This window comes from Typopeltis vanoorti, chromosome 13 (assembly GCF_054136105.1).
Source record: "Typopeltis vanoorti isolate ZY-2024b chromosome 13, IOZ_Tvanoo_1.0, whole genome shotgun sequence".
NCBI lineage: Eukaryota > Metazoa > Arthropoda > Arachnida > Uropygi > Thelyphonidae > Typopeltis > Typopeltis vanoorti.
The window spans coordinates 39,708,721-39,735,284 of record NC_143561.1 but is presented as its reverse complement, the minus strand read 5'-3'; the positions used below and the strand labels follow the sequence as shown (position 1 = coordinate 39,735,284).

The 26,564-nt window shown below is 35.6% G+C and overlaps 1 protein-coding gene across 3 annotated transcripts in view; it reads left to right on the top strand.

Moving 5' to 3' along the window:
- Elys (AT hook containing transcription factor 1 homolog) overlaps positions 1 to 26,564 on the top strand; it is a 509,801-nt gene that overhangs the window by 416,402 nt on the left and 66,835 nt on the right. For 2 of the 3 annotated variants that reach the window (XM_090402410.1, XM_090402409.1), the window contains exons 28-32: positions 4,742 to 4,816; positions 12,891 to 12,960; positions 20,636 to 20,686; positions 20,803 to 20,900; positions 24,543 to 25,319. In XM_090402410.1, coding sequence (XP_090258536.1) covers positions 4,742 to 4,816; positions 12,891 to 12,960; positions 20,636 to 20,686; positions 20,803 to 20,900; positions 24,543 to 25,319 — 1,071 coding nt within the window. The remainder of the gene's footprint in view (positions 1 to 4,741; positions 4,817 to 12,890; positions 12,961 to 20,635; positions 20,687 to 20,802; positions 20,901 to 24,542; positions 25,320 to 26,564) is intronic. The other variant, XM_090402411.1, reaches the window with a different exon arrangement.

Here is a 26,564-nt window from a genome sequence, read left to right as displayed (position 1 = left end):
CACTTCACGCAGTAACTCACTAGACACAGAGGGCAAATTAACTGGTCACTGTTCACAACAGTAATGAACATTTTTTTCACAAATCAGAAAAAAAATGAACCAAAAGCAGGAACACATGTTTTATTGCTGCAATAGATGAAACACGTGTTCTATGGTTACCCTGCCGAGGGCCAGAACCGGCCAACCCATAATAAAAATTTTAAGATGGACAAAGCGTCCCATGGTCGAGGGTGTAAGGTTATATATCTCGATCACTTTTATGATTATAATTTGTGGAATTTTTTACTCGATCCTGGGAGATGGGGGAGCCCCCCCCCTCCTCCTCCTCCTCCTCCTCCTCCTCTGTGGATGCCCATGGCCAACATTCATTTAGACATCACTAGAGAGAGCTATCTAGCTGTATGGGTTAACATGCAGTGTGGAGATTATGATTACCTTGTAGTTGTAATTTTTAGCATGCTAAAAACACTCAGGATCAGTAGGATGTTTGTGTATTGAACTATTAACCATTATAAGAATGCAGAAGGCATATCTGACTGCCAAAGAGCAGATTGATTATGCTGTGTTAGAACAGAGCAGCTTGTGAGGACCGTGAAGGCATGCCTACACCATAATCCTATGAGAACGCAGAAAATGACGTTGTGAGAGATTAGCATTTTGCAGATAATTATGTTGCATGTACTGACTGATGACCTTGGAGTGAGAACATATCGTCATTCTACTGGACACTTCCTAACACCACAATGTTATGCGGAAGAGGGTGATAAAATCAAAGGCGTTATTCTAGCAGTACATGAACAAGAGATGCAGAAGCTTCACAAATGAGAAGATTTTCGCCATTGAAGACTCGTTTAACTGCTAAAATGGTTGGGTATATGCCCCAGGTGGTCACTCATTACGTGCCATAGTAGCACCCAGGATTCAGAGAGGTCATCACCCACATCAGTGATGATTTGGTGGGTGGTGATGTATCAGGAGGATATCCAAGTTGAATTTCTAGAAAAAGGTCAAAACTCTGCCCAAGTGTATCGAGACACCATGCTGGAACCTGTAGTATGGTGTCTGAACAACACCTTGTTTCATGGTAACCTTCCAACCAGACTCAGCCCCTGCACACAAGACGAGGACCACGCAACCACAAGTGGTTGGAGACTAATGTGCTTGACTATATATCATCTGATTGGCCATCTGGAAGTCCCATTCTGAATCTGTTGGACTTCAAATTGTGGTCAAAGACCAAAAGCTTGGCCTGCAAGAAATGTCATCCAGCATCACCACCCTGAAGGTGGATTTGGAGTGAGCAGTGGCAGCATTTCCGTTGGATGTTGTGCATGCCATCATCGATATGTGGCCTCACAAACTTTGGGTGTTTGTGAAGACAAAAGGGGAACATTTCAAACATTGAGTTCTACTATATATACATTATCATGGATATATGCTGAAAGCTGTAAATGATTAGAGGTTTATGCCTTGTTCAAGTTGTAACAGTATTTATGGCTAGTCTAGGTATAGAACTAAAACATTTTAGCTATTTAGGCACATTTAGTGAAGATGGCCAATTTAATATGGAATAAGAGAGAAATTAGAACAGTAACTATGTATAAGACAGTCTTGAGACAAGATGCAGCAATATCATGTTAAAACTTAGAATATTGGAAGGAATTTGATGTTTTTGCTATTCAAGATAGTGTAAGCATAGCTAACCTAATGGTAAGGTCACTTAAACCAAATGGGAGACGGCCTGGCTTGCCGAGTGGTTAGCATATCTGCTCTTCAGCCAAGAGGCCATGAGTTTGAATCTCACCAAGGGCATGGATGTTTGTGATTGTCCTGCTAACCAATTACCATATGTTCTGTTGTGATCTGTGTCCTGGCACAGTATGCTCCTTGATGTCTTTGCATGATAAAAAATCAAACCAAAGGGGGGGGGGGGGAATTAACAGAATAAGTGTTTTTGCTTGCCTGTATGGCAGGTAAAGATCCAGAGTAAGACCCAGATCTGGGGAATTGATACAGTAAGAAAACCAATGTATAATATCTGACAGTATGGGAGTCCTGACCAATAAGATTAATATAGACAGAAATGTTGTTAGGAAGTTAGTATGATGTAAACTTCTCATGTAGTGCTATCATAATATCTTGTGCATCCCCCCCCTTAGGGTTATACACCAGGAATTTGGTTATGTTGATCATTTTAATTATAAATAGCTTCTGTTCAAAAAAGTTTTTCCTCATGTTTAATTTCTAATACTATAGCTGATCCCCCCACTTCCCATGCTTTCTCTGATCCTTAGTACCTGAATAAAGCATCTTAGTATTTAGAAGAGTCCTATATGTTTTTATTATTATTATTACTGGCTACTCCAAGGAGTCCTTAGACTCATCGAGGGAGACCCTAACCATCATGTTAAGAACTATACAGCATTCGCACAGTATCTATCATTCTTTGCTTTGAACTCATTCACAGTCATGGCACCCACAACAGACTCTGGCAGCTTATTTCACTTGTTCACCACTCTCCATGTAAAAAAAATTAGTTCTAACACTCTTGCTCAGTTTCCATGGATTGTTCCCACCACCGGACCTATTTTGAAAAATTTCCTCTGAATTAATCTTGTAAAAATCCCTCAGTAATTTGAATGCCTCAATCATATCACCCCCTTTTCTGCCTATCAACCAATTTCTGTAACCTACAAATCTTCAACCTGTTCTTGTACGGTTCATTCCATAGACCAGCTGTCATCTTGGTCACTTGCCTCTGGATCCTCTCCTCCCCATCACCAAGAAACCCTGGCACTCAGATCTGTGCAGTAGTCAAGATGGGGTCTTATCAAGGCTCGATAAAGAGGAACAATAACCTGCATGGCTCTGCTCATCAAAGTATTCTTTAGTAATCAAGTGATCTGATGAGCTGAGTTAGTCACTTTTGTTATGTGCCTTCCTAAGCTTCAACTCCCTATCCACCAACACTCCGGAGTCACTGGCTTCATCAATTTTCTGGAGTACGGCTCCACCAATGTGGTATACTTCTGATAATCTTTTTACCCCAAAATGCATACTCTCCATAACACCATTTATTTCAATTGAATAAGCATGCTTAAACCTGCTTGCATATACAGTGTGAATGGCAGGGAGGGAGCATGATCTTGTTATATATGTTAAATGTGATCAGTCATATTGGAATCATGACAGATAACAAATTAATATAGAAGAAAATTGTCGCTATTAATGAAGCTATTAATAATCCAAACGTATTATGGTGTGCAATGCATATCAGAAATTTGTTTATGATTTAATAATTTTTTTTGACTAATTCCCATATTGCCTGTCCCGCCTCATTCATTTATCATCCAAAAGTATTCCTGGTTATGGAATGCATACAGTAAGGTGAGGTTGTACAGTGGTCAATTTTCTGCATTCCTGATAAGTTCTGTAGTGGTCTCCGCATAATCTAGCCACCTTCACAGCCACAGGACCATCTGTATACCGACATCAACCTGATAGATACAATAAAGGATATTTACATTTTAATGATAGAAACTCTACTCACTGCTTGAAATAGAGCCAACTCTTTCTGGAATTAATGCAGTAGGATTCTTGACTGCTATAAATATTCATCAGGATTGCTGAAATGAAGTTGCAGCAGGAAAATACAATGAAAAATAAAAACATACATAGATGACGTCATGATAAAAAAATTACAAACTGGAAAGCAACTTATGTAAATTTTTGTTGTAAATAGATAATTTACAGTGATCTCATGACCATTGTAAGTGAATAATTCTAAAGAACAGAATAACAAATAAAAAACATTTTGCTTTTTTTAAATATATTTTCACTGTAAATATATAAACATATTTACATATATAGTTAAATATATGCGGGTTTTTTTAACCTATATGACTCAAGTCAAGATAATTAAAATACTAAAAGAGAAATTGAATGAGAGAGGCAAGTCAGCACCAGCAGTATCTGAGCACATTAGATATATCTATTGTTGTATGGATTAACTTCTATCCTCAGTATGCTCTTTTAAAAATGTGTATTGTTTTAACTATTCACTTGAAAATTTGTATACCCCACCAGATCTCATCTTTCTTTCACATATTAGATCTATTTACCTGTTGTGTCAAAGTTAATTGTTAATAGGAAGTTAATTGTTGTGTTTCTTATAAACCTAATTTTAGTATTTATAATGCAGTAAATTCTTCATGCCTCCATAATTTGCTATATCTGAATGTGTGGTTTATTTTGGCCATTATATATTTATTTTGAAGGGACAGAAAATACCTGAGTTTTTAGAGGGAAAATCCCTGTCCCACATATAAGACTGGTATAAGTCCTTATAAAGGTTCTTCAAATTCTAGACAGAATTTTAACCTCTCCTTACTTTACAACTACAGCATGTTATCGCTGCCAGATGTCTTCCAAAGGCATTTCTACATTAAATAATGAGAACAACATTTTGAGTACTGTCACTATGCTTGGTTTGATATTATTTCACCAGTAGGGCTAATATGTTTGTCCATGGACACATAATAAAATCATGTTTTATTGAGATATATATTTATATACTATTTTAAAGTAAATTTCAAAACATTACTGGTATTTTGAGTATGTCGATTTTTTTTTATATATATTTTTCTCTTTGTGCAATATCAGTAGTATCGGTATACATTTTCTTGTATGTATGCTAAATTATGTTTCATTACAATATATATATTCATATACTATTTTAAAGAAAACTCTGAAACATTATTAGAAGATGAAGAACTGGATGTTGGAAGACCAGAGGATGTTTACGTATTATCCAAAGGTGAATCTCACTTAATAAACTACAATATATTTTCAGAACTTAATCATTAGTAAATAATAACAAGCTATTTTTATTCATATTTTAAAAATGTACAGTTGGTATAGTCATCATACACTGCTATGGCAGATAAATGCATACATTTTTTATTAATCACAATATCTCTGTCCAACAAAATTCTGTCTTTTATTATTATTATCATCATCATTAAATTCCTGACATGTATCCTCAAGGGTTGTATAGGATATGATAGGATATGATAGTACTACATGAAAAACTTACATCATTACTAACTTCCTATCTACAATTTTCCTCCCAATCAACCTTTTACCTGTCAAGACTCCAACATTAGCAGATATTATATTAATGTCTTCTTGGTCTTCTTCTGGGTCTTTTTCCTGCCAGTCTGGCAGTGAACACTTGTTTTGCTAATCTTTCCTCTCCCATTCTGTTAGCATATCTAAACATGAGTTTAGATCTGCTAACACATTTCTGGATGCCAACAAGTTCAAGTTGTTTCCTAATATCTTCATTTTTAATGTGACATTGCCACTAATGCCATCATTCTTCAAAGGTCTCCATAAAGAAATTATGGAGACCTTTGAAGAAAAAGCCTTAGCCTCTGCCCCACAAAAACCAACCATATGACTTCGCTACGTTGATGATGTGTTCGCTATTTGGCCACATGGCTCTGAAACACTTCTCTCCTTCTTAACACACTTAAACAACCAACACCCCAGAATCAAATTCACTCTGGAAAAAGAGGAAAACAACAGCCTCCCTTTCCTAGACACACTAGTCACCCGCCAGCCTAATGGAACCTTGGTTTTCTCAATTTACAGAAATCCCACCCATACAGGCAGATACATTCACCAATAATCCCCCCCCCCCTCACAACAATATGGAGTAGTGAAAACACTATACAACAGGGCTAAACTAATCTGTTCAAACGACTTGGCCCTAAACACTGAACTAAATCACATCCTCAACACTTTCTCAGCCAATGGCTACCCCCCCAAAAAAAATCCAAAAAATATTAGAACCTACAAACCACAGATCCCCTCTCCCCCCTCCACAACAAGGATTACTCTAAATCCATCACCATTCCCTACATCCAAGGCACCTCGGAAAAGATTACCAAAATCTTAAAAAAGCATGACCTGACCGCCTGTTACAAACCTTACAGAAAATTGGCATCCCTTATCCGCTCCACTAAAGACCAACCACTTCCCCTAGACCTACCTGGTGTATACCAGGTCCCTTGCAGTTGTAAACTGGCCAAACAGGCAGGACAGCAAATATCAGAATTTCTGAACACAAGAACTACATCCGGTTTCACAAGTACAGCCATTCTGGTCTTGCAGAGCATGCTCCGGATACACGCCACAGAATACGGTGGAAGAAAGCTACAGTAGCAAATACAAATTCGAAAGACTATTTATGGAATCAGCCTCAGCCCTAAGAAATTCTCCAAACCTCAACAAATTTGGTTGTATGCGACTGCCCCAAATTTGGGAGGCTTACATCAGCAGACCTTCAGCCCAACGGCCAAGAACACCTACTTAGCCCACTAGAGGGCACCATCAGGACTTTTAGGAGAACAATAGCTTCATCTCTTCATTCCCAGTTACTGTGTTTGTAGCCTACGTGCACGTGCCTTTTTTTGTAAGTTCCTTTAGAAAATGGCAATGTGATGGTGCCGAAATATCGGAAAATATTTATTAAAGTATAATTTAATTTATATCCTTAACTACGTTGTTCAATTCCTTAAGTGTTTTAATAATGCATAACCAACGTATAAGCCTGTCTACAAGAATCAACAGTTATAACGTGACTTGCATTCTGCTTTCCAAGATTTCCAGTTTTTACATCTGGAGTCTATAAACTTCACTGTTCTTGCAGCATTTGCTATGTTGGCCAGACAGGATGTTCGAGAGAGTGAGAGATCTGCTTGCCAGAACACATGTTTTGAAAGTAAACTAGGAAAAAGACCAGGATTAGTCTTTCATATGACCAATCTAGTCACCTAGGTACTATGGCAAAAAACAGAGATGTCCTACATTGATCACAGTTGTTTTGTAAGAAAATTCAAGGAAGCCTCAGAAATGCTCTGCACTAAGAAGTTTGGTCTTCATTTATTAAAACTTTGCATCCTCAGACTATGACATACTCTACACCACAGAATGTGACAGCATTAACTAATTTACTTTCTGCTACATGCACGTTGTTTGATGTGACTAGTTTTCATTCTTTTATAGTGTTGAAGTTCATAATGTTGTGTCTTTATATTTTCTGGTTTCTTGATCAGTTAATGTAAAACCTTTCTCCTGATGAGTTATGAAATGAGTTTTTTATTCTAAATAAAGCAGTTTATCCTTCAAATAATGTAGTCTGCGTACTGGAATTTAAACAAACAGCTACTAAACTACAGATTATCTAAGACTGAAAGTTTCAGTATTTATCATCATCATCAATTTCCTGAGATGTACCCACAATGGGTGTTTAGGTTACTATAACCTCACCACAATTAAGTTTACATTATTATCAATCACCTATCAACAGTTTTCCTCCAAATCAGTCTGTTACTTTGAACACTCCAGTATTGTCATATCTAACTGAATCAATCCGCCTAGACCATGGTCTTCCTCTGGATTTCTTTCCTGTCATCTTGGAATTAAACACCTGTTTTAGTAACCTTCCCCAACCTGTTCAATTTAAGTGGCTATAAAACACCTTAGATTAGTTCTGCTGATATATTCTTGAGTGAAAACAATATCAAGTTCCTTTCTAATATCTTCATTTTTAATATGATTCTGTAATTCATTCCACCAGCTCACTTCCTTAATTTTTCTCAGAATTCTCATATCTGTGGTCTCTAGTTATCAAGTGCTTTATTTCTAACCCAGCTCTCAGAATCATAACTTAAAACTGGTTTGAACACTGTATTGTATACTGCTGGTTTGGTGTTTTGGCCAATTTCTGCCTTATTTATACAGCTGGCTACCCACCATACCAACTTTGCCTTATTCTATTGTGTATTTCCAGATTTAACTTGCCATCTTCACTAAAAACTGTGCTGAAATATTTTGCTTGTTCTAAGATCTTCATTCATAATGCAGCTGTAGTTTTCTATGTTCATACCTATTATTATTATTTTGCTGATTTCATGCCAAAATTTTTACAGCTTATTCAATTTAATTACAATATTCTGGAAATCTGCATAATGCAAAGAATTAAGTTTGACACATTCAATTCTAATATTGAACCTAATGCCACTTACTTTCATAATATGATCCATATAGATGATGATAGGAGTGGAGATAATGTGCATCCTTATCTTACCCCTGATTTAACATCAGACCATTTTCTGTAGTTCCTTCATTTATAAGTGCTGACTTACAACTTAAATATAGACTGTGTAATACATTTTTTTGTATGTTGTGCCCATACACAAGAGGTTGGTTGATCATCCAATAGTACATCAGTAACATGTATGGGTAGTGGGTTGGGAAAGGAGTAACTTATTTACATTTGACTTAAATGACTGTAAATTGTATTCCTTGGGAAACACAACAGGAGGGAAACTGTTTCCACAATACAGCAGTTGCAGGAATGAAGGAGGAGGAAAAGAAAACTTCTGTTTGTTTCTAGGTGCACTCTGAAGGGATGTTGAGCAGCAGTTGCACGTGTTCCAATGAACTTAGTACTGAGTGAAGGAATTATTGATGTTATTTCAGATGAGCATTTCCATGGAAATATTTGTAGAATATACATATTGCAGAAACCAAACGTCTGCATGAAAGTGGGGGGGAGTTGGTAAGAGATGGGTCATTAATAAGTCTAATTGCTCTCTTCTGTGTTGAGTCAAGCATTTTGAGGGAGCTTTTAGGGTCCCACCCCATGTGTGGGAGCATTATTCGATAGCTGGGCAGATTTGTGATTTGTATAATGCTAACAGCTGTTCAGGAGTGAAGTAACATCTTGAGCGAAAGAGAAATCCTAGTTTTTTTGAAGCTGAGGATGCAATAGTTGTGATATGTTTATGCCAGGAGAGGTTTGATGTTAAGGTAATTCCAAGAAAAGAAATCTCAAAACTGTCTGGAAATTTGGGTATCGTCAAAAAGAATACTGGGAAAAAATTGTTCTTTTTTATGGGAAATAGGACACAACTGGGTTTTATTAGCACTAAAATTGATGAGGTTATCCATACCCCATTGGAGGATGGCATGGAGATTGGAATTGAGGGTGGTGGTGGTGGTTGTTGCTCTGTAGGTTGAGGTGAGTTGTGTAGGGTAGGGTTTATCAAATTAAAGCGAGGAGTGTAATGTGCTGTCATCTGCAAAACTGTGTATTGGGTTGGGCGTCAACTGAAGTAGGTCATTGATATATATAGTAGGAAGAAGGTTGGTGAGAGGACAGAATCTTGTGGAACCCCCAGCATTAGTTGAATGGTGAGAGGATAGGGAACCATCCACCATCACACTCAGTGCGTCCAGACAGAAAGCTGGCAAAGTCCTGGGACAGACCAAATGATGGTAGTTTGCTTGGTAAGCCTTTGTGCCAGACTCAGTCAAAAGGTTTGGAGATATCAAGTGCAACCACTTGAGATTCGCCAAACTTTTCCATGGCATTTGTCCAGAGATGGGTGACATATGTGAGCAGATCTCCTGTTGATCGGCAGTGACAGAATCCATACTGGCAGTCGTTTATTAGATGGGTGTTTTCGAGGTAGTGTAGGAGTTTGGGAATTGATGATTTTTTTCGTTACTTTAGACAAGACTGATGTAAGTGAGAAAAGGCATAGTTGGACAGCAGTGACTTGTCACCCTTCTTGGGAATGGGTTCAATATAGGCCAATTTCCAGTTTGTAAGATAGATTCCAGTGGAGTAAGAGAGTATATAAGCGACATAGGACAGGACTGAGGTAAGGAGTCAGTTCTGGTACACAAGCTTTCAGGACAATTGGGGGAAATGCCAATCAGGGTCAGGAGACTTTTTTTGTGTCTAATATGGACAGTATTTTTCTGATCTCATCCTGGCAAAAGGATATAGGGAGCATTGTATGTTGGGTGTTTGGAATGGTTGGGGGACAATTACCATCATCAGTTATGCATGCATTGGAAGCAAAGTGTGAAGCCAGAAAATTGGCTTTTTCTGTGGGTGTTGATGCAGTAGAGCCATCTGGGTATGATAAGGGTGAGAATAGTTGGGAATAGTGTTGGACAGAAGTTTCAGCCGATTGCTTTGGTGAGAGACCAAAAGGCCCAGCTGCCGTTTAGACAGGCTGCTAGTTTCCTGCTTTTTTGCTCTTTTGAACTCTGTTTTAGAAGCATTGGTTGTTGTTGTTGTTGTTGTTTTTGTTTTTTTTTTCATCTATTTTCTGGACTTCGGTATAAGCTTTAAAGAAGGATGGGGTTCTTGATTTCAGCCGGTAACAGTATGTCTGGTGTTTCATCTGTACAGCCTTGGCACATCTTTTGGAAAACCAGGGTTTAGTTAGGGAATGCCAGTTCAGAGTAGTGTGTGTGGAATGTATGTTTCCATGCCAGTGAGGATTACTTTGGGCTGGAAGGCCAGAAGCAATAGTCCAAACATGGGAATGTGGCATAGAAGTTGCAGAAGCTGTCCCACTTGGTACCATTATAATGCCAAACTACTCTTGTGTGGAAGTGTCTGTGTAAGCATGCATTTGTGTGGAAGTGTCTGTGTAAGCATGCATTGTTGCATGCGTGTGCAGGGGGGGGGGGTACAAGCGCTAGATTGTGGTCAGAATTGCATGGGGGGGGGGCTTCACCACTTTCATAGTGTATTGGTGGGATCATTGGTGAGAAAGATATCTAGGGTGTTTGAGGAGTGGTTTGGGTTATCTGGTATTCTGATTAGCATCTGAACAAGTTGTGTAAGGTCGTTAGTGATGGCAAATGTTTCAGCATCTCTGCCTGCAAGATCTGTACAAGTGGAAGAGGAAAGCCAGCTGGTCTTGTGGGCATTAAAATCTCCTAGGAGGATAATTTCACTGTTCAGAAAATGGGATTGGAGAAAATCAATTTTTAAGAAGAGGAAATTAAAGAGCTCAGAATGGTTGGTTGCATTGGGGGAGGGATAGAGATAGCAAATGAGTTTGACTGAGTGGGGAAAGAAATATTTTCAAGCAAAGAAGGTCAAAGTTGGGTGACACAGGTTTGTAAGGTTTTGTAAGATATTTCTGTACAGCTGTTTGGTTTTGAGAAGTATGACTGCTGTTTTAATGCTGATTAAATCTGTGTCATCTTTTGATAATTTCTTTGATATCTATGCCATGTTAATTTGCAATGGTATCAACCTTGGAGATTGATTCCAAGGTTGATGTAAGGCAAAGTTGAAATCTTTGGATGAGATATTAAGTTCTGAATTTGTAAGCACATGTTAAGATACATTGGTTGCTCTCTTTTTGTGGGTTAAGTGCTTGACATGCTTTTCTTTCTCAACCAACAGTTTTTTGGATTTTTCCCTTAGTTTGCTCTTATTGGCTAGAGAAATTAAAGAAGCTTTGTTTGAAGAGATTTTTTATATAGTTTGATAGTTTTCTAGGTAAACAAGTTGCTTATTCTAATGAAGAGAGTAGGCTTGGTCATTGATTTGGGATTACTGAAACCTAATTAGACTTATACACTCCTTAAGTAGAACATCTTCTGTTCACTGGCAGATTTATGAAGTCATTTGAAAAACAGGCTCTAAGGACTGCAGATTATGACCTAAAATTTGATTATGGTATGTAGGTGATGTAGTCATATGGCCTAGCTCAGCAAAACAATTACAAGACTTTGTGGAACTTCTTAACACACCCTAAAAAAAAAAAACTGATTTTGTACACTCCCATGAATGGGAGTGTACAAAATCAGTTGTTCACAAAGAATTGACTATTTGGGACACACAGGCCAGTCAGAAGAAATAGAAATGACATGTGCATCTTTCCTGAGAAATAGGAAAGCATTAATCTATCAGTACATAACGACAGAGAAATATCATCACCTACTATGGCTGCTTACAGAAATCATCTACATTGATTAATTTCTTGTTTGAATATTCAAAAGGTTGCTATGACTGTAAAAACATCCTCCTCAATACAAGAAGAAACAAGATACGAACCTTAATAAGGTTTCATCAGAAACCTTGAATCACTTGTCTTAGACAATTATGCACATCACACTAGAAGCCATCGTGATACGACATGAATTGAGTGCAAGCAACATTTTTAGTCTGTTTCATTCATTCTGTATTACTGATACTATTAGCTTGCATGGTACAAAACTTTGTAAATGTAATATCAATTTACTGTTTTATTTCACCCTCCTGAAGAAGTTTCTACAATTCACACAAAACTAATAGAGGTTAAAATTTAAAATGGTCAAGAAAGGATCTCTATGTGGCATATATACTGCACATAAACTTTCAGTGTATTCCATTCCCTATCGTCAGAAGTTTCCACAGGTTTTTAGATTTTGGCTCTCTTGGTAAGTAGTTCTCTCATGTACTGTTATAATCAGTAGTAACCATGACTACTTTTGTCAGCTTTTGTAGGAGATGGCTGTTCAATCTGAAAGATTGTAAGGCTTTAAATTCAAATCATTTGTAAGGTACAGTTGTTTCTCTAGAAGTAAAAAGACGCCCATAGTTCTACATTTTTGAATTTGTCATATACATGAAGGAAGATTTGCAAGTTTCAAATCCTGATATTTGATTATGTATCTTCAATATCAACTTTCTTCTATCTCCATGTTTATATATTGTTTTGTTTTTTATTATCCTTACTAATATTTGGCTGAATTATTTGGGGAAAATCACTATTGAGATTAATGACATGATACTTCTGATTTTAAAATTAATCCTATATCAGTTAAAATATTATTTGATATAAAATGTAATCATAATGAAGCTGCTTCTATTCTTTATCAGTATTTTTTTCTTTTACATAATAAGTTATCTAGAAATTATAAAAACATATTTCATTAAAAATAAAGGTTGTTTGTGTGTGTGTGTGTGTGTGTGTGTGTGTATATATACATATGGATCTTTTTTTTTATCTCCTTCATAACAGAAGAAATAAGCTCAAAGCAACTCCGATTTGATGTTCCTAGCAATCCTGCAGTAACTTCTAAAAGCAAGTGGTAAGTCTGATGTGATGGTAACATTAATTACTAATAGCTGCTTTGTATAAATATGAAATTTCAAGTAATCTGCAAATCACTGAAAAAATGATGTATAATTTTCATTTTACACAAATTATGGGCTCTACAACCGTGTTATAAATAATTATTTTAATTTCCCGACGTTTTGACCTTCATATTATGGTCATCATCTAGAGTATACACATTTATATACAGAGACAACCTAAATTACATTTTGCATAGTATGTTGAAGAGACAATGATTTGAACATCGGTTATTCTACTGACTTGTGTATGTACTCCTCTGGGTGAAAATAAAATAAAATTATAATAAATAAATGAAATAAAATAAATTAACTACATCAAATGTATATTCTATTTAAGACAACATCAGAGAAACATTTTTTCATATAGATAGTTTTGTTACAGTGAAAATGATGTCCTAACTTAACATGACCATTGTTATGTTAGATTTAGGATCCTGGATTACCTATGCTTCTATTTAAAATTAACTCTTAGGGAGAAAGGTTAAGTGGGTAGAATATGTGTCTTTCATATGTTATGTTCATATCATGTTTTGTTGTGATGTAAACAACAAGTACTTTTCCAGTCAATTCTATTTTCCAGTTCAGGGCATGATCAAAAAGACCAGCTTGACGACCATAGTTATTATATTTAATGTGTCGTTTATGTTTGCCTATATGCGGCAAATTACAAGTGTAATGAATACGGTATACCCCAGGGTGGGCCAGTGGGGGGGAGGGGGTGGCTCCTTGGATGTGTTGAGTAAATTCTTTAATTTTGCAGGAGGTTTAAAGGTTGCTTTAAAGTTGTATTTTTGTAATATTCTGTTTATTTTGCCTGATATCCCTTTAATATATGGAATGGTTACAGTTTTATTGTAGTCTTGTTTATTTTTGTTTTTAAGTGAGGTCTTGTACAGAATTTTGTTGATAGTATTTTGGCTGTAACCATTTTTTAGGAAGGTATTGCTGATAACTTTTAATTCATCTTTAAGTGCTTGTTCGTTGGAGCAAATCTTCAAAGCCCTGTTTTCAAGTGTATTGATGACCCTTAGTTTTTTTTTTTGTGTTGGTAGGAGTTTTTGTGTATATATTGGCCAGTATATGTCAGTTTTTTTTTTTTACATAGTCTGTGCATTGATCCCTAAGGCACACCACTCAAAACCTGGCAGATTCACATTCCCCTATATCACTCTTTGATACTTGTCAATCAGCCATTCACTTATCCAACCAAGTAGTTTATATTCCAATCCATATTCTCTATTTCATGCAATAGCCTTTCATGTGGTATACTATCAAGTGCCTTAGCAAAGTCTAAGAGTATCGTGGTATATCCAAATCTGCTCTAACATTATTATAAAATATGAGCAATTGCTCAGACACGACTTCCCCTTAGTAAACCCATGCTGTTCCACAAAACTTGTTTGTCAATCCATTTCTGTATGCAAGCTCTTACCAACTTCTCTAAAATCTTCATAGTCATTCCGTAATAGATGTATGCAAAGACACTTAAGTCTTTGCACCACCCTTGTGCAATGGGATCATTATACATTCTTTCCATTCTGGTTGGATCTTTCCTGACCTGAGACTCAGATTATACAAACATGTCAAGAACCTGGCCAGTTATATTGAACATTCTGTCATCATATGTGCTGATATTCCATCTGTCCTTATTGCCAAATTCTTATCCAAGTTATGCAACAGCTCTAGAACTTCTTTCTCTCGCATCCCTATCTCTTCATCCTATGTAGTGATAGTAGTACTGTGCACTATGTTACATACATGATGTTAACAGATAATTGCATCAACCTCTTTCATCAGTTCCTGTCACATCTGTTGCTGCAGTTTCCTCACCTGGATGATATATTCTCGCACAGTGGTCACCTCAGTAACAACCATATCATTTGCTTCTGTCACTTTGCCATCAGCAGATAGTCATTCTTCCTTTTACTCACTACATAATATAAGAACTCTTTGGGTTTTTCCTTTGGCCCACTTGACTAATTTCCTGTCATATGATTTTGCCTTCCTTACCATGCTGATCACCCTTCTTGTTTTGCTGCTTAAACTTGCTATTCACCTTTCCCCTTATATACCTCCACAGTATTTTTTGCATCTCCTGCTTAATGATACTACTCTACCTGATTTATCCTCCTAATTTTGGGTAAACAGTCTGAAATTGCTTCCTTCAGACTCCCCTTGACCATCTTTCATTCTTATAGGTCATGGCACTGCTTCGAGCTACTCCTAAGTCTGTCATAATCACCTGCTCTGAAGGTCCATATATATACTCCTTGTTAATGGAAAATTCCACTTATTTGCAGCCTCCCTGACTGCATGACAGATCACTCTCTCTCCAGTTGAAGGCAGTGTGATTACCTTGGTTATGGACAAATCCTCTGATGCTGTCAAATCTAGTATCCTCAAACCGTGAATTCCCTTATCTACATGTTCTTCCAATCAGTTATCTCTTCCTAGGTGATTAAATTCCATTTCTTTCTTCCCATACTTTCCTTTGCTTCCCCCCCCCCTTTCCAGTATATGTCTCCCAAGTTTAAGTTCATTAATAATTACTCAGTCTGCACTCTCATGCTAATTTGCTAATGTATATCTTCCCCGTTTTCCTTTACACATCTCCCCCCCCCCAGCCTATTGCAGCAACAACTGTTTCTTTTGTCCTTTTCATCTCTGTCTTCCTACTCTTTTTGGCTGCAGCTCATCTGCTGTCCTCTGCAGTATACCCCCTCCATTCTCTCTGTTCCCCCTGAAAATGTTCCCTGAAAATTCATCGAAATCAGTCAATCAAAAGGCAGTTTACCAAATGACAATTCATCACAAAAGTGATGAATTGTTGCAAAAGCAATTAATCAAAAACAATTTGCTAATAATTTTTCAATGAATTTCTTTCATTATTCATCAAAAGAATAATTTTCTTGTAAAATATTGTTTAAACGTTTTTGGTAACAATACCTAACATTACCAAGATGGCATATAACATGTAAATTGTGGTCATCAAGACTTGTAATAATTATTTTGCTGTATTTTAGAACATTATTTTGTAATTCACCGGCTACTTCATTGTTTAGATGGTGATTTATCTCTAGACAAAAAATTTTGTTCTGCGTAATTTTTTCCCAACAGTAATGGTCAGATTGAAATCAAAACTGGTAATTTTTAATTTAGATCTTAATTACAAAATTTCTCTAAATTTCATCCCCCCCCCCAAATGGAATTATTATTATCATTTCAAAACTTCTTTCTGAAAATTTTCCAATAAAAGTGAGTGTTGTAACTAAAACCGAACTGTGCAATCAATTTCATATGTCTGCACAGTTCAAAAAGTTATTATGACATAATTTCGACATGTTATCCTTTTGTAGCACTAAATATGGTTGAACTGAAAATTGGAAATTCAACAAACTTATAAAGGTTTCAAATACCAAATCTGAGTAAAATCTATCCCATAATAACTGGTTCTATGGATGTTACTTAATAATAATTATTGTTATTTTTATATTTCAACATAATTATTTATTTTATTTTCACCTATATGAAATAGGTGTGAAATCTGTCCTTGGGAATAAACACAATAAATAAATTGTACAGCAAAAAGTTTAAATATTGAAGAATAATGAAGGAAATTTCAAGTAAGAGAGCTTACTTGAAGTCTGCTGAACACAAAGGTTGCTCTGTTGCAGTTAATCCATTAATAACTCTGTAATCACAGTGAAGTGATTAACAGAAGTAGGTAATTATACGATAAAAGGCAGACTTATTATTATTATTCGTGACACCTCCAAGGAGTCCGAAGACTCATCATGGGAGGACACCTATTGTACAACTCTTCGTCTCCACCACTACACCAGACCTCTCCTACCAATCATCTACATCAGCACCATCTACTGCCCACCACCACCACAGCTAGTATTTTTTGTCTATAAATTGTGTGTTCTGAAGGGCTGATTTGTCTGTGCGGGATGAAAACCTGAGTTTCTGTGAGAAAAAACCCTGCTACCTCTGTATAATATCGGCTAACTCACCTTCAATTGAAAAAGTCCATATAAAGATTCCTCCCATCATGACAAGACTCGAACTTAGGCCTTTTCCAATTGAAGGGCACAACGTACCGTCGTTCTTCCAATTGCGCTATGGAGGCACTTCAAAAAAAACAAAAAAACATTGTCCATTTATATGACACTGCATTCACATATCAGATCATAAAATCGTACTGCCATCTTCTCAATCAAATAATCTCATTGCTATTCTATATCCAAATTTTGATCCAAGAAAAATCAGAAGATGGTGGTTTGAAGATGTTTTTGAGAGAGGGATTGTTTTTTTAATCCAATTACCAATGAATCTTGGGATTTGCAGATTTTTTTTTTTTATTATTTGTTTTCCATAATCTAATGATGTTCAGATTAATTTCATGGGAGACAATGTAGATTTAGTTTGCTGATTCATATCATCACTTCAGTTCATAAACAAATTGGTAATAGTGAATAAAAAAAGAAAAGTAAAGATAACAGATCAGTCAGTTATTCATAAATATAAACAAAAAATACTATAAACATAAAAGTAACAATATGCACACATATAAAGTACAAAATTTAGCCATACGATACTTATACAGTCATCCCTCAACTTACATCCTTTCGAAGATATGTCCGTGATCCCATAATGGAATAAATAACATTTTTGACTATACTTTCGAACAAGATGCAAGCGAGTGTAAAGTAAAAAGGTTTTTATTTAGCAACAATGGAGTGGCAACAGCGCATTAAGCGGCAACCTCCCTCAGCAGTTGGCACCTGACTTCAACAGTTCCTCTGTTGATTTTGTGTTTGAAAAATATGCTATATGTATATTTATCTTTAAATATTTCATGATATTTTGTGCAACATGGTCCCTACATGCCCAATTAAAAAAAACTAGTGAAGAATCACAGAAAAAGAGTCAAGCAATTGAAACAAAGTTGAAATCTTGAAACGAAGTTGCAACGATAGTGATGAAGCAACAACAAGCAGGAGCTTTCTCCTTGGCTGCTTTCGCCTCTCCCTGCACATCCATCTGCATGACCTTTCTTCCCATATACTCTTCCTCTCTCCTCATCACATGACCAAGCCATCTCAACCTTGCCTCCTGTATCTTTGCTTCTAAGTTTGTAACTTTCACCATTTCCCTTACATAGTAATTTCTCAGATGATCTTTTCTGGTCATGCCGCACATCCACCTAAGCATTCTCATCTCTGCTACCTCCATCCTGCTGATGTTATTTTTCCTTAGGGCCACAATTTCCATAGCATACGTCATAGCTGGTTTCACTACTGTCCTGTAGATTTTGCCTTTTAGATTGATCGGCGCCTTCTTATCGCATAGCATTTCCTCCATCCTGCTTGTATCCTGCATCCCACTTCCTTCTCAGCCTCACCGTCCTCTTTCATTGTTGAATCCAAGTATCTAAAGTCACTAACCTTCCTGGTGACATTTCCTTCCAGCTCCAGATCTGTCTTCTGGCTGCCATCCACTTTGCAACATATACTCTGTCTTACTTCTGCTTAGTCTCATACCTCTCTCTTTTCCGGTACTTTCCTCCAACTTTCCAGTTTAGCTACCACTTCTTCTCTTGATTCTGCATACAACATAGTCCAAGGCACATCTTCTCTCACCTCCTCCATCACCATCTCCATCACAATATTAAACAGGAACGGACTTAATGCTGACCCTTGATGCAAGCCAACTGTCACTGGAAAACTTTTTGTCTCTCCCAGGCAGGTCCAAACTCTTGTCTTCACATTTCTGTACAACCCCTGCACCAGCCTGACATATTTCTCTGGTACTTTCTTCTCCCTCAGACACCTCCAGACTTCTTGCCTTGGCACGCTATCATACACTTTCTCCAGATCAATAAATATCAGATGTAGCTCTCATTGCTTCTCTCAAAACTTTTCCATCATCTGCCATAACCCAAAGATAGCACTATCATTGATCGCCCAGGCATAAAGCCAAATTGCTCCTTTGCACTCTCCACCTCCTTCCTCGGTCTTCCATCAAGAACCCTCTCTAGGATTTTCATTGTGTGGGACATCAACTTTATTCCTCTGTAATTCTTACAGGCTTGTGCATCCCCTTTACGCTTGTAGATGGGATGTAAGTAGATGGTCTCTGAGACCATCTACTTATATCCTACAAGATTATGATCCCACTAAAACACAGGTTAAAAAAATTAAACAGCCTACTTAAAAAAGTATCTTCTGGACTCCTGACATCACATAAACACTCAAACCCTTCAGTTCCCAGATATATGGGTTACCAAAAATCCATAAACTGAATTCTCCCTCTCAAAAACCTATAGTAGATGCCATGGATATAAGTAACATCTACTTACATCCTACAAGATGTAAAAAGCCTCCTTGAAAAAGTATCTTCTAGCTTCCTGACATCACAAAAACACTCAAATCCTTCAGTTCCCAGATATATGGGTTACCAAAAATCCATAAACCGAATTCTTTCTCTCAAAAAAGCTATAGTAGATGCCACGGATTTCTCATGCTACAAATTATCAAGACAGCTATCAAACCCTCCTTATCCCCCCTCCACTGGTTATATATAAAAAAAACTATCCATTTTAAATCTTCTATTGAAAATCTAAGTTTAAATAATATACTGTAGATTATTGGTTAATTTTCATATCACATCACTGTTTACCAATATTTCCTTGAATGACACCTTAACACTCTTATAAAATGTTTTCCCTTCTGATATCATAGATGCCTTCCTTTGCCATCTATTCTGGATATTTTTCTTGGAAGAACAAAATTACAAAAAGATAGAGGAAATTGCAAATACCACATACACAATAAAATTTATACTCTTAGCTTGCTCATCTGTGCACTAATAGGTTTAGAGTAGCTAAGAATAAAAGACACTTTTTTTTAATTATGTGAAGGCTACTTTAATTCCATTATTCTTTAAAATATATGCTAACTATTTTTTTTTTTTTTTTTTTTTTTGCTTGAGTTGTTTTATGTACATGAGAGTGAGTTTTAGTTTTTACACCTTTGTAGTTTTGAACTTGATGGTAATTAATTGATGTTTGCCATTCCTAGCCTGATGTTCTTATAACTAGTGCCTGATTTCATCAGAATCAGATCATTAGATCTTCATGTATTGTATTGCATTTCTTATTTGTTCCTTTCTCTTAATCACTTGAAGTGGCATATTCTTATTTCTTATGGTCCATGATTTGCTTCTTTGCTGTGCAGGATGATGGTATGATTTCATATATAATTATCTGCTCATATTTTTTCTGTATATAGTGTAATTTAACTAGTTTTAGTTAGAAATAGACTGACCTGAAAAATCTTAATTCTGGAATTGAATTGAAGTATTTTGAACATCTACAATTTTTTTTTTTTTTTTGATAAATATGAAATAATGTTATGCAGATATTTTTTTTTTTCCCATTAACCACAAGCAGATGCAAATAAGTAATTATTTTGTCATTTTATTATTTAAGATACCACAATTTTGTACTATTAATGTTTATTTTATTTTATTTCATTTTTTTTTTTTTAGTAATTGTTTTTTGCAGAATATTTCTTCAGTTTGGTCTATAATGAATTTTATTACATATCTAAACACTTTTTCTAGGGTTACTTCTAGTCATGTCGATAGCCAGAATTATTCATCTGTACCATGGATGTAAGTCTGTTTCTTCTTTATCTCCTGCTTTTAACTTCTTTTTTTTTTTTTTGTTATTGCTTAAGTAGATTAAAGTAATTTGTGAATGTATAAACAAAAGTATAATATTCTTTCAGATTTCCTTTGAATAGTCTTCATGCCAGTCCACGTCGACCATTGCATACATCATTTCAAGCTTCGACAAAATCATCATTCCAGGATAATCATCAGCAGGGTATTTATGCATGCTGAATGTCATTCACATTTTTCCTAACTAGAAAATGAGATTACCTAAATAGTATTAAAAATTTGTAAAGTGCAATAATTATTATTCTCTTCAATATGTGAAGTATTGTTAACCTTACATCCATGGGACAGACAGACTCCTCTGTCTGTCCCATGGATGTAAGTTTTTTAAACTTGTAAAACTTCACAAGTTCTCAAAGATCATTTTAAGATTTAATAATCCCCCATTAAAAATTGATATCTCCAGAACTTTTTACAGTATTTAAGCAGCATGCCATAAATTGACATTAGATATTAATTCACATGAAATGTAATAAGGTAAATAATGGTGCTAAATTCTACATCAAAGTACTAAACAAAATCAGATATACCATGATTCTTTCACCATGTTTTTTCATCATTACTGTTGATTAGTACAAGCATAATAATAAGTATCTGCTGAATTGTTTTTTATTTTGTATGGATTAGTCACTACTAACAGTTCCAGCATTAAGATAAGTTCCTGTGAAGAACACACAAGAAATAAGAAAAATCTGTTGAATAAAGATAAAAAATCTTAACTTCATGATGGAATCAAGATGTTAAAAAAACCAGACCTGAAAAAGTAGAAATCCTATTACAAATTCCTTACAAATAAAAGAAAATGAAATGTGGAAAAGTAGCTAAGCAAAATTAAATGGAACACTTCAGAAAGAATATAAAACATAAATATCATAAAAGCAATATAAAATGTTTTTGAGGCTACTGAAAAAAACCCAGACATGGAGACTCTCAATATGAGAGGACTTCAGAAATTGTTTAATGTAGGTTTTTTTTTTTTTTTTCCACCAGAGGTCAGGCTAGGATAAATGATTAACAAACATTTAGATTCATCTTACTTTTGTATAGTGTAGCATCATGTAGCTTGTATCTGTTACATATGTATGTTTTCCTGATGATGATGATCTCAATACAGAGGTCAAAACGTCAATTGTTACTTGCTTAATGTTAAGTAAAGTAATTATTCTAACGTGTGTTGTATCTCCATAAATTCTTCACTATGAAAAATGTAATAGTGTCTTCATGTCTTCAATTCTAATGAAGGCAGAATGGCCAGTCTGTCCAAAATAGCAAGAATGATATAAGTAGGATACCAGATAGAGACACCTGGTAAGGAAAGAGGTGGTAATGTATCCTTTGTAGTTAGTAGGAAGAAAGACCATTTCTGAGCTAGTTTGAAGAAGAGGTGTAGATTTTGTGAAGAATCCATGTTATTTGTTCTAAGATTACTTTAAGGTAGGATATTTAAATTCTTTTCACATTGAATTGTATTCTGGTAGATGGATGATAATTATCAATAATATTTTGAAAGTAGTTTTGTTGTATACAGTAAACATTAGATGACTTTGAATTTTATTCAGTTCATCTCACAAAAGAGAATCAGAAGAGCAGATTGTATGAGCTCTATGTATAAGTCTCTTTATAATACCTATCTTCTCTGATGAATGATGGTGTGAGGATGTGTGAATGTATCTGCCAGTAAAGGTTGGTTTATGATAAACTGAAAACTCATAATAACCTCTAGAGGGTAGAGGGTTGTTGGATTCACATTCAATAGTGAACTTGATACAGGAGTAGAAAGAGTTTATTTTCTCTGGGAACTGAAGTAATTCTGACTCCAAGTGGGACCAGACTACAAGTATGTTAATAAAACACAGCCATATATGAGGTTGAGTAAAAATAGTGTGAAAGAGTTGATTTTCGAGTTGCTCCATAAAATAGTCAGCTAATGAGATAGTAAGCTGGTGAGACAGTATTGCTGTTACTTCAATTTGTTTGAACAACTTATTCCACCATGCAAAAAAAAAGCTAACAATCTATTCTGAGAAATCAGAGCAAAAACGGAAAAGTCTGTTGTAGTGGAATGTTGGCGAATAGGGAGACTACATTAAGCAAGACCATAATCTCCTTCTTTGACATATAGATCTTTAATTTTCTTTCTGAATTCTAGAGCTAGTGTGGCCAGTGAGATTCTGAAGATCACAAGAAAGATGTTTTGCAAGATAGTAAGTAGGAGAGCCAATACAGTCCCGCTATTGGGCATAATGGGTTGCCATCCTTGTGGACTTGAAGTACCATAGTGATGAAGTGGATGGACATTATAAATTCATAACCTCTCAACAATAGTTGGCATCCCGAGTTTGTACATCGTCCAATAATTTATTTAATTTATTGATTGGACTTTTTTGTTGGATCCCTGCTGATCACACTGTAGGTTGACCTATCTCTCAATAAAATATTAATTTTCTGATTATAATCAGTGGCATTCATGTTCATTTCCAGGGTAATACTCCACTGCTTGGAGAACTGAATTGGCTTCAAAAAAAAAAAAAGTTCCGCATGCGGCCTTCTCTAGAAGATGGTTTTTACGCTATGTATGAACAACTGCAGCCTTTTGGAGGTGTGATTAAAAAAAAAAAAAAAAAGTAATGCATTAGGAAAATAATAAGACTAGATTCACCAGTTCCATGAAAATTCATCGAAAAAAACAATTCACTGAAAATTTTAACTAAAATTTCATTAAATTGATCCAGCCGAAGCGAAATTGCTAATATTATTTCGAAACTTTTTTTGAAAATGTTATGATAAAAGTGATCCATTTAGAACAAAAACTGAACCATGCAGACAGCTTCTGGTACCACAACCTCTACTAATTCCGCTAAGTCAGAGAGTTATTGTATTACATAATTTGGACACATTATTTCTTTGTTGTCCCGAATATAGCTGAACTGGAAACTGAAATGGTTTGATATTTTCTTGTAAAAGTTTCAAATAGCGAATCTGAATCAGATTCGCTATTTGAAACTTTTATTCATCCCATAATAATTGCTGTATTGAAGTCGCATATTACTACTAGTAACAATGATAATAATGGAGCCTGCGCAGGCTGGGCTTTTCTTCCCGGAAACAGGCAAATCAGTCCATGAACAGAAATGAAACAGTTATCAGACAAGGAAAACAATAAGAAACCATATTGTTCTATAATTATTCCCTATTAAAGTAGCGTTGCTTTCTCACTCTGCACGGTTCAAGTATTTGTTCTAAATGGATCACTTTTATCATAACATTTTCAAAAAAGTCAAAATTTTCGGTGAATTGTTTTTTCAATGAATTGCATTTCGATGACCTCTCCAGATACTAGATTTACCATCAGTTTGAACAAGATAATGACAAAAATTCATTTTAAATTTTCATGATGGACAGTTGTTTAAATATCCACCATTATTATAAAAAGTAATGCCAGACCCTGCTATTTAGTAATTGCTGGTGGCAGGGTTTTTCCTCTCAGCTATCATATGAAACTCACAAACAGTGCACTCATCACATGCCCTTAATTACTTCAATATTAATTCCATGTATTCTACCCTCTGTTTATTTACAGAGAACTGAATAACTGATCTTAATTATTTTGTGGATGGAAACACTCAAAAAAAAAAAAAAAAAGGATTTTTTGCATTGCATAATGTTAGTTCATCATAATCTTTTAGGTAAATTGTTTTTATTTGCCTGAACTTTGCTTGTTGTCTTTGTTTAATTGTTATTTAAATGAAAATTTTATTAAAATCAAATAAATATTAGCATTTGTTTGCAGAAACAGAACAAGAAAAAGAAGAACAAGAAAAGCACACTGAAGATCATAAATTAGCTGATGAGAAAGTAACAACTACACCTGTATCAGAACCTAATTTAAATATTTTACCTATTGGTAAAAATGTATCCAATGTATATAATACTCCTTCCTCTCAGACACTTTCTAGAGACTCACCAGATAAAACAACATCCTTATCATCTCTGTCTCAGTTAGAACCTATAGTTTCACCAAAGAAAAGGACATCGATATCTTCTAAGGTGGTGCCAGTGGATTCACTAGATGAATCGCCATCAAAGTCATCCTCTCCTCAAATAGTTCCTATGGCAACTCGAAAAAAATCCCCATCCCCATCATCCATCCCTCAGGTGACTACAGATGTGAATGAAGCACTGTCATCACCAACCCTACTTCCACCCACTACCATCTCACCATCAAATCCATATGAATCTAACACACTTATTGAAAACACTTTGACTGATGACAATGCACAGTCTCCATCAGAGAATATATTAACAGTAAAGGAAGACCAGGGTGACTATTCTTTACATCTCTCTGGTTCTGAAGATGAGCAAGAAATGGATGTGGTCTATGAAGATGCAGTTATTGAGGTAGAGAAGAAAGATATATTACAAAGTGAAAATACTCCAGAAAAAAAAGAAGAAATTGAAAATCGAAAAGAAGAAAGAGGTGATGTATCTTTGGTGATTTCTGAAGAATGTCATGACGACAATGATTCTGAATATATGGATGTACAGGAAGAAGACCAAATTGTTAATGGTAAGAATGTTTATCATTATTATTCTTAATTTTGTTAATCAGCTAGAACACTGATGACTAACCTTTTCAGTGCTTTCCAGTAATTTTTCCATACTCATCACAGGCTTAATCTGCCAGGTTGTTAGCACTTTTGCTCTCCAGTGAATATGTTGTGGGTTTGAATCCCAATGCAAACATTAATGTTTGTGAATGTCTTTAGGTAATGAATTAGTTTCATCACCTGATGTGAAATTGCTGCCCTACATATTGGAAACCTGAAGTGGTTGTAAAAATGTACCATGTTGGGTATCCTACAATTTTCCAATTTACTTTTTTTTTTTGAAATGCAAGAATATTCTCATTGATTAAAAATAGCATATCTGGAATGCTAATGCAAGTTTCCCTTACTAGAAATACTAATGCTAGTTGCCCTTGTTAGAAATTTAGATAGAAGAGTAAAGAGGACACAATATACGTGGAGGATTCAGAGAAGAAATGAACCAAGATCATCAGATATTTATTGAAAAGCAAGTTCAAAGTTTGTGTTCAGCTGTTTAATTCCAATTATCTCTCTCTACTACCTTAATGTCAAAAATGAGCCAATTCCTTATTGCACTGAAATGAAAAATCACTCTTCTGCTACTACACTTACATAGTATAATTCAAATTATTATTATTACGTGATACCTCCAAGGTGCCTGAAGACTCATCAAGGGAGGGCACCTACTCTTCAACTCTCTGTCTCCACCACTCAATCCACCAACTTCAGCAAACCTCATCATTTACACCAATGACATTTACTGTCCACCATCACCACTAGTATTTTCACAGATAATAATCAATCTGCAGCCTTTTGGCTGGAGAGCAGATATGCTAACCACTCGACCAACCAGGGTGGCTTTTTAATGGAATTACACAACAATAAAAATAAAAAAATCTACTATTTATGACTTTCAAAACAGTTACCCTTCATTTAACTGATCCTTGCATGTCAGTTGACTTTTGGTGGAGCACCATGTGATTATTCTTCAATTATTCAACCCTTCAATTAGCAGAACTTGATATTTTGATAATTGAAGGATTGGATAAATAATAGATTACTGTGTGTGTGTGTGTGTGTGTGTGTGTGTTAATTGGCTTATATTTCACTGGATTTCAAATCATCATCTTTGAGCACAACCAATTATTACAATACACTAGCAACAATCAGTATACTTTTTGGCAGATTAATGCCGATATACGTGTTGACATCAGGAGATGTTTCAA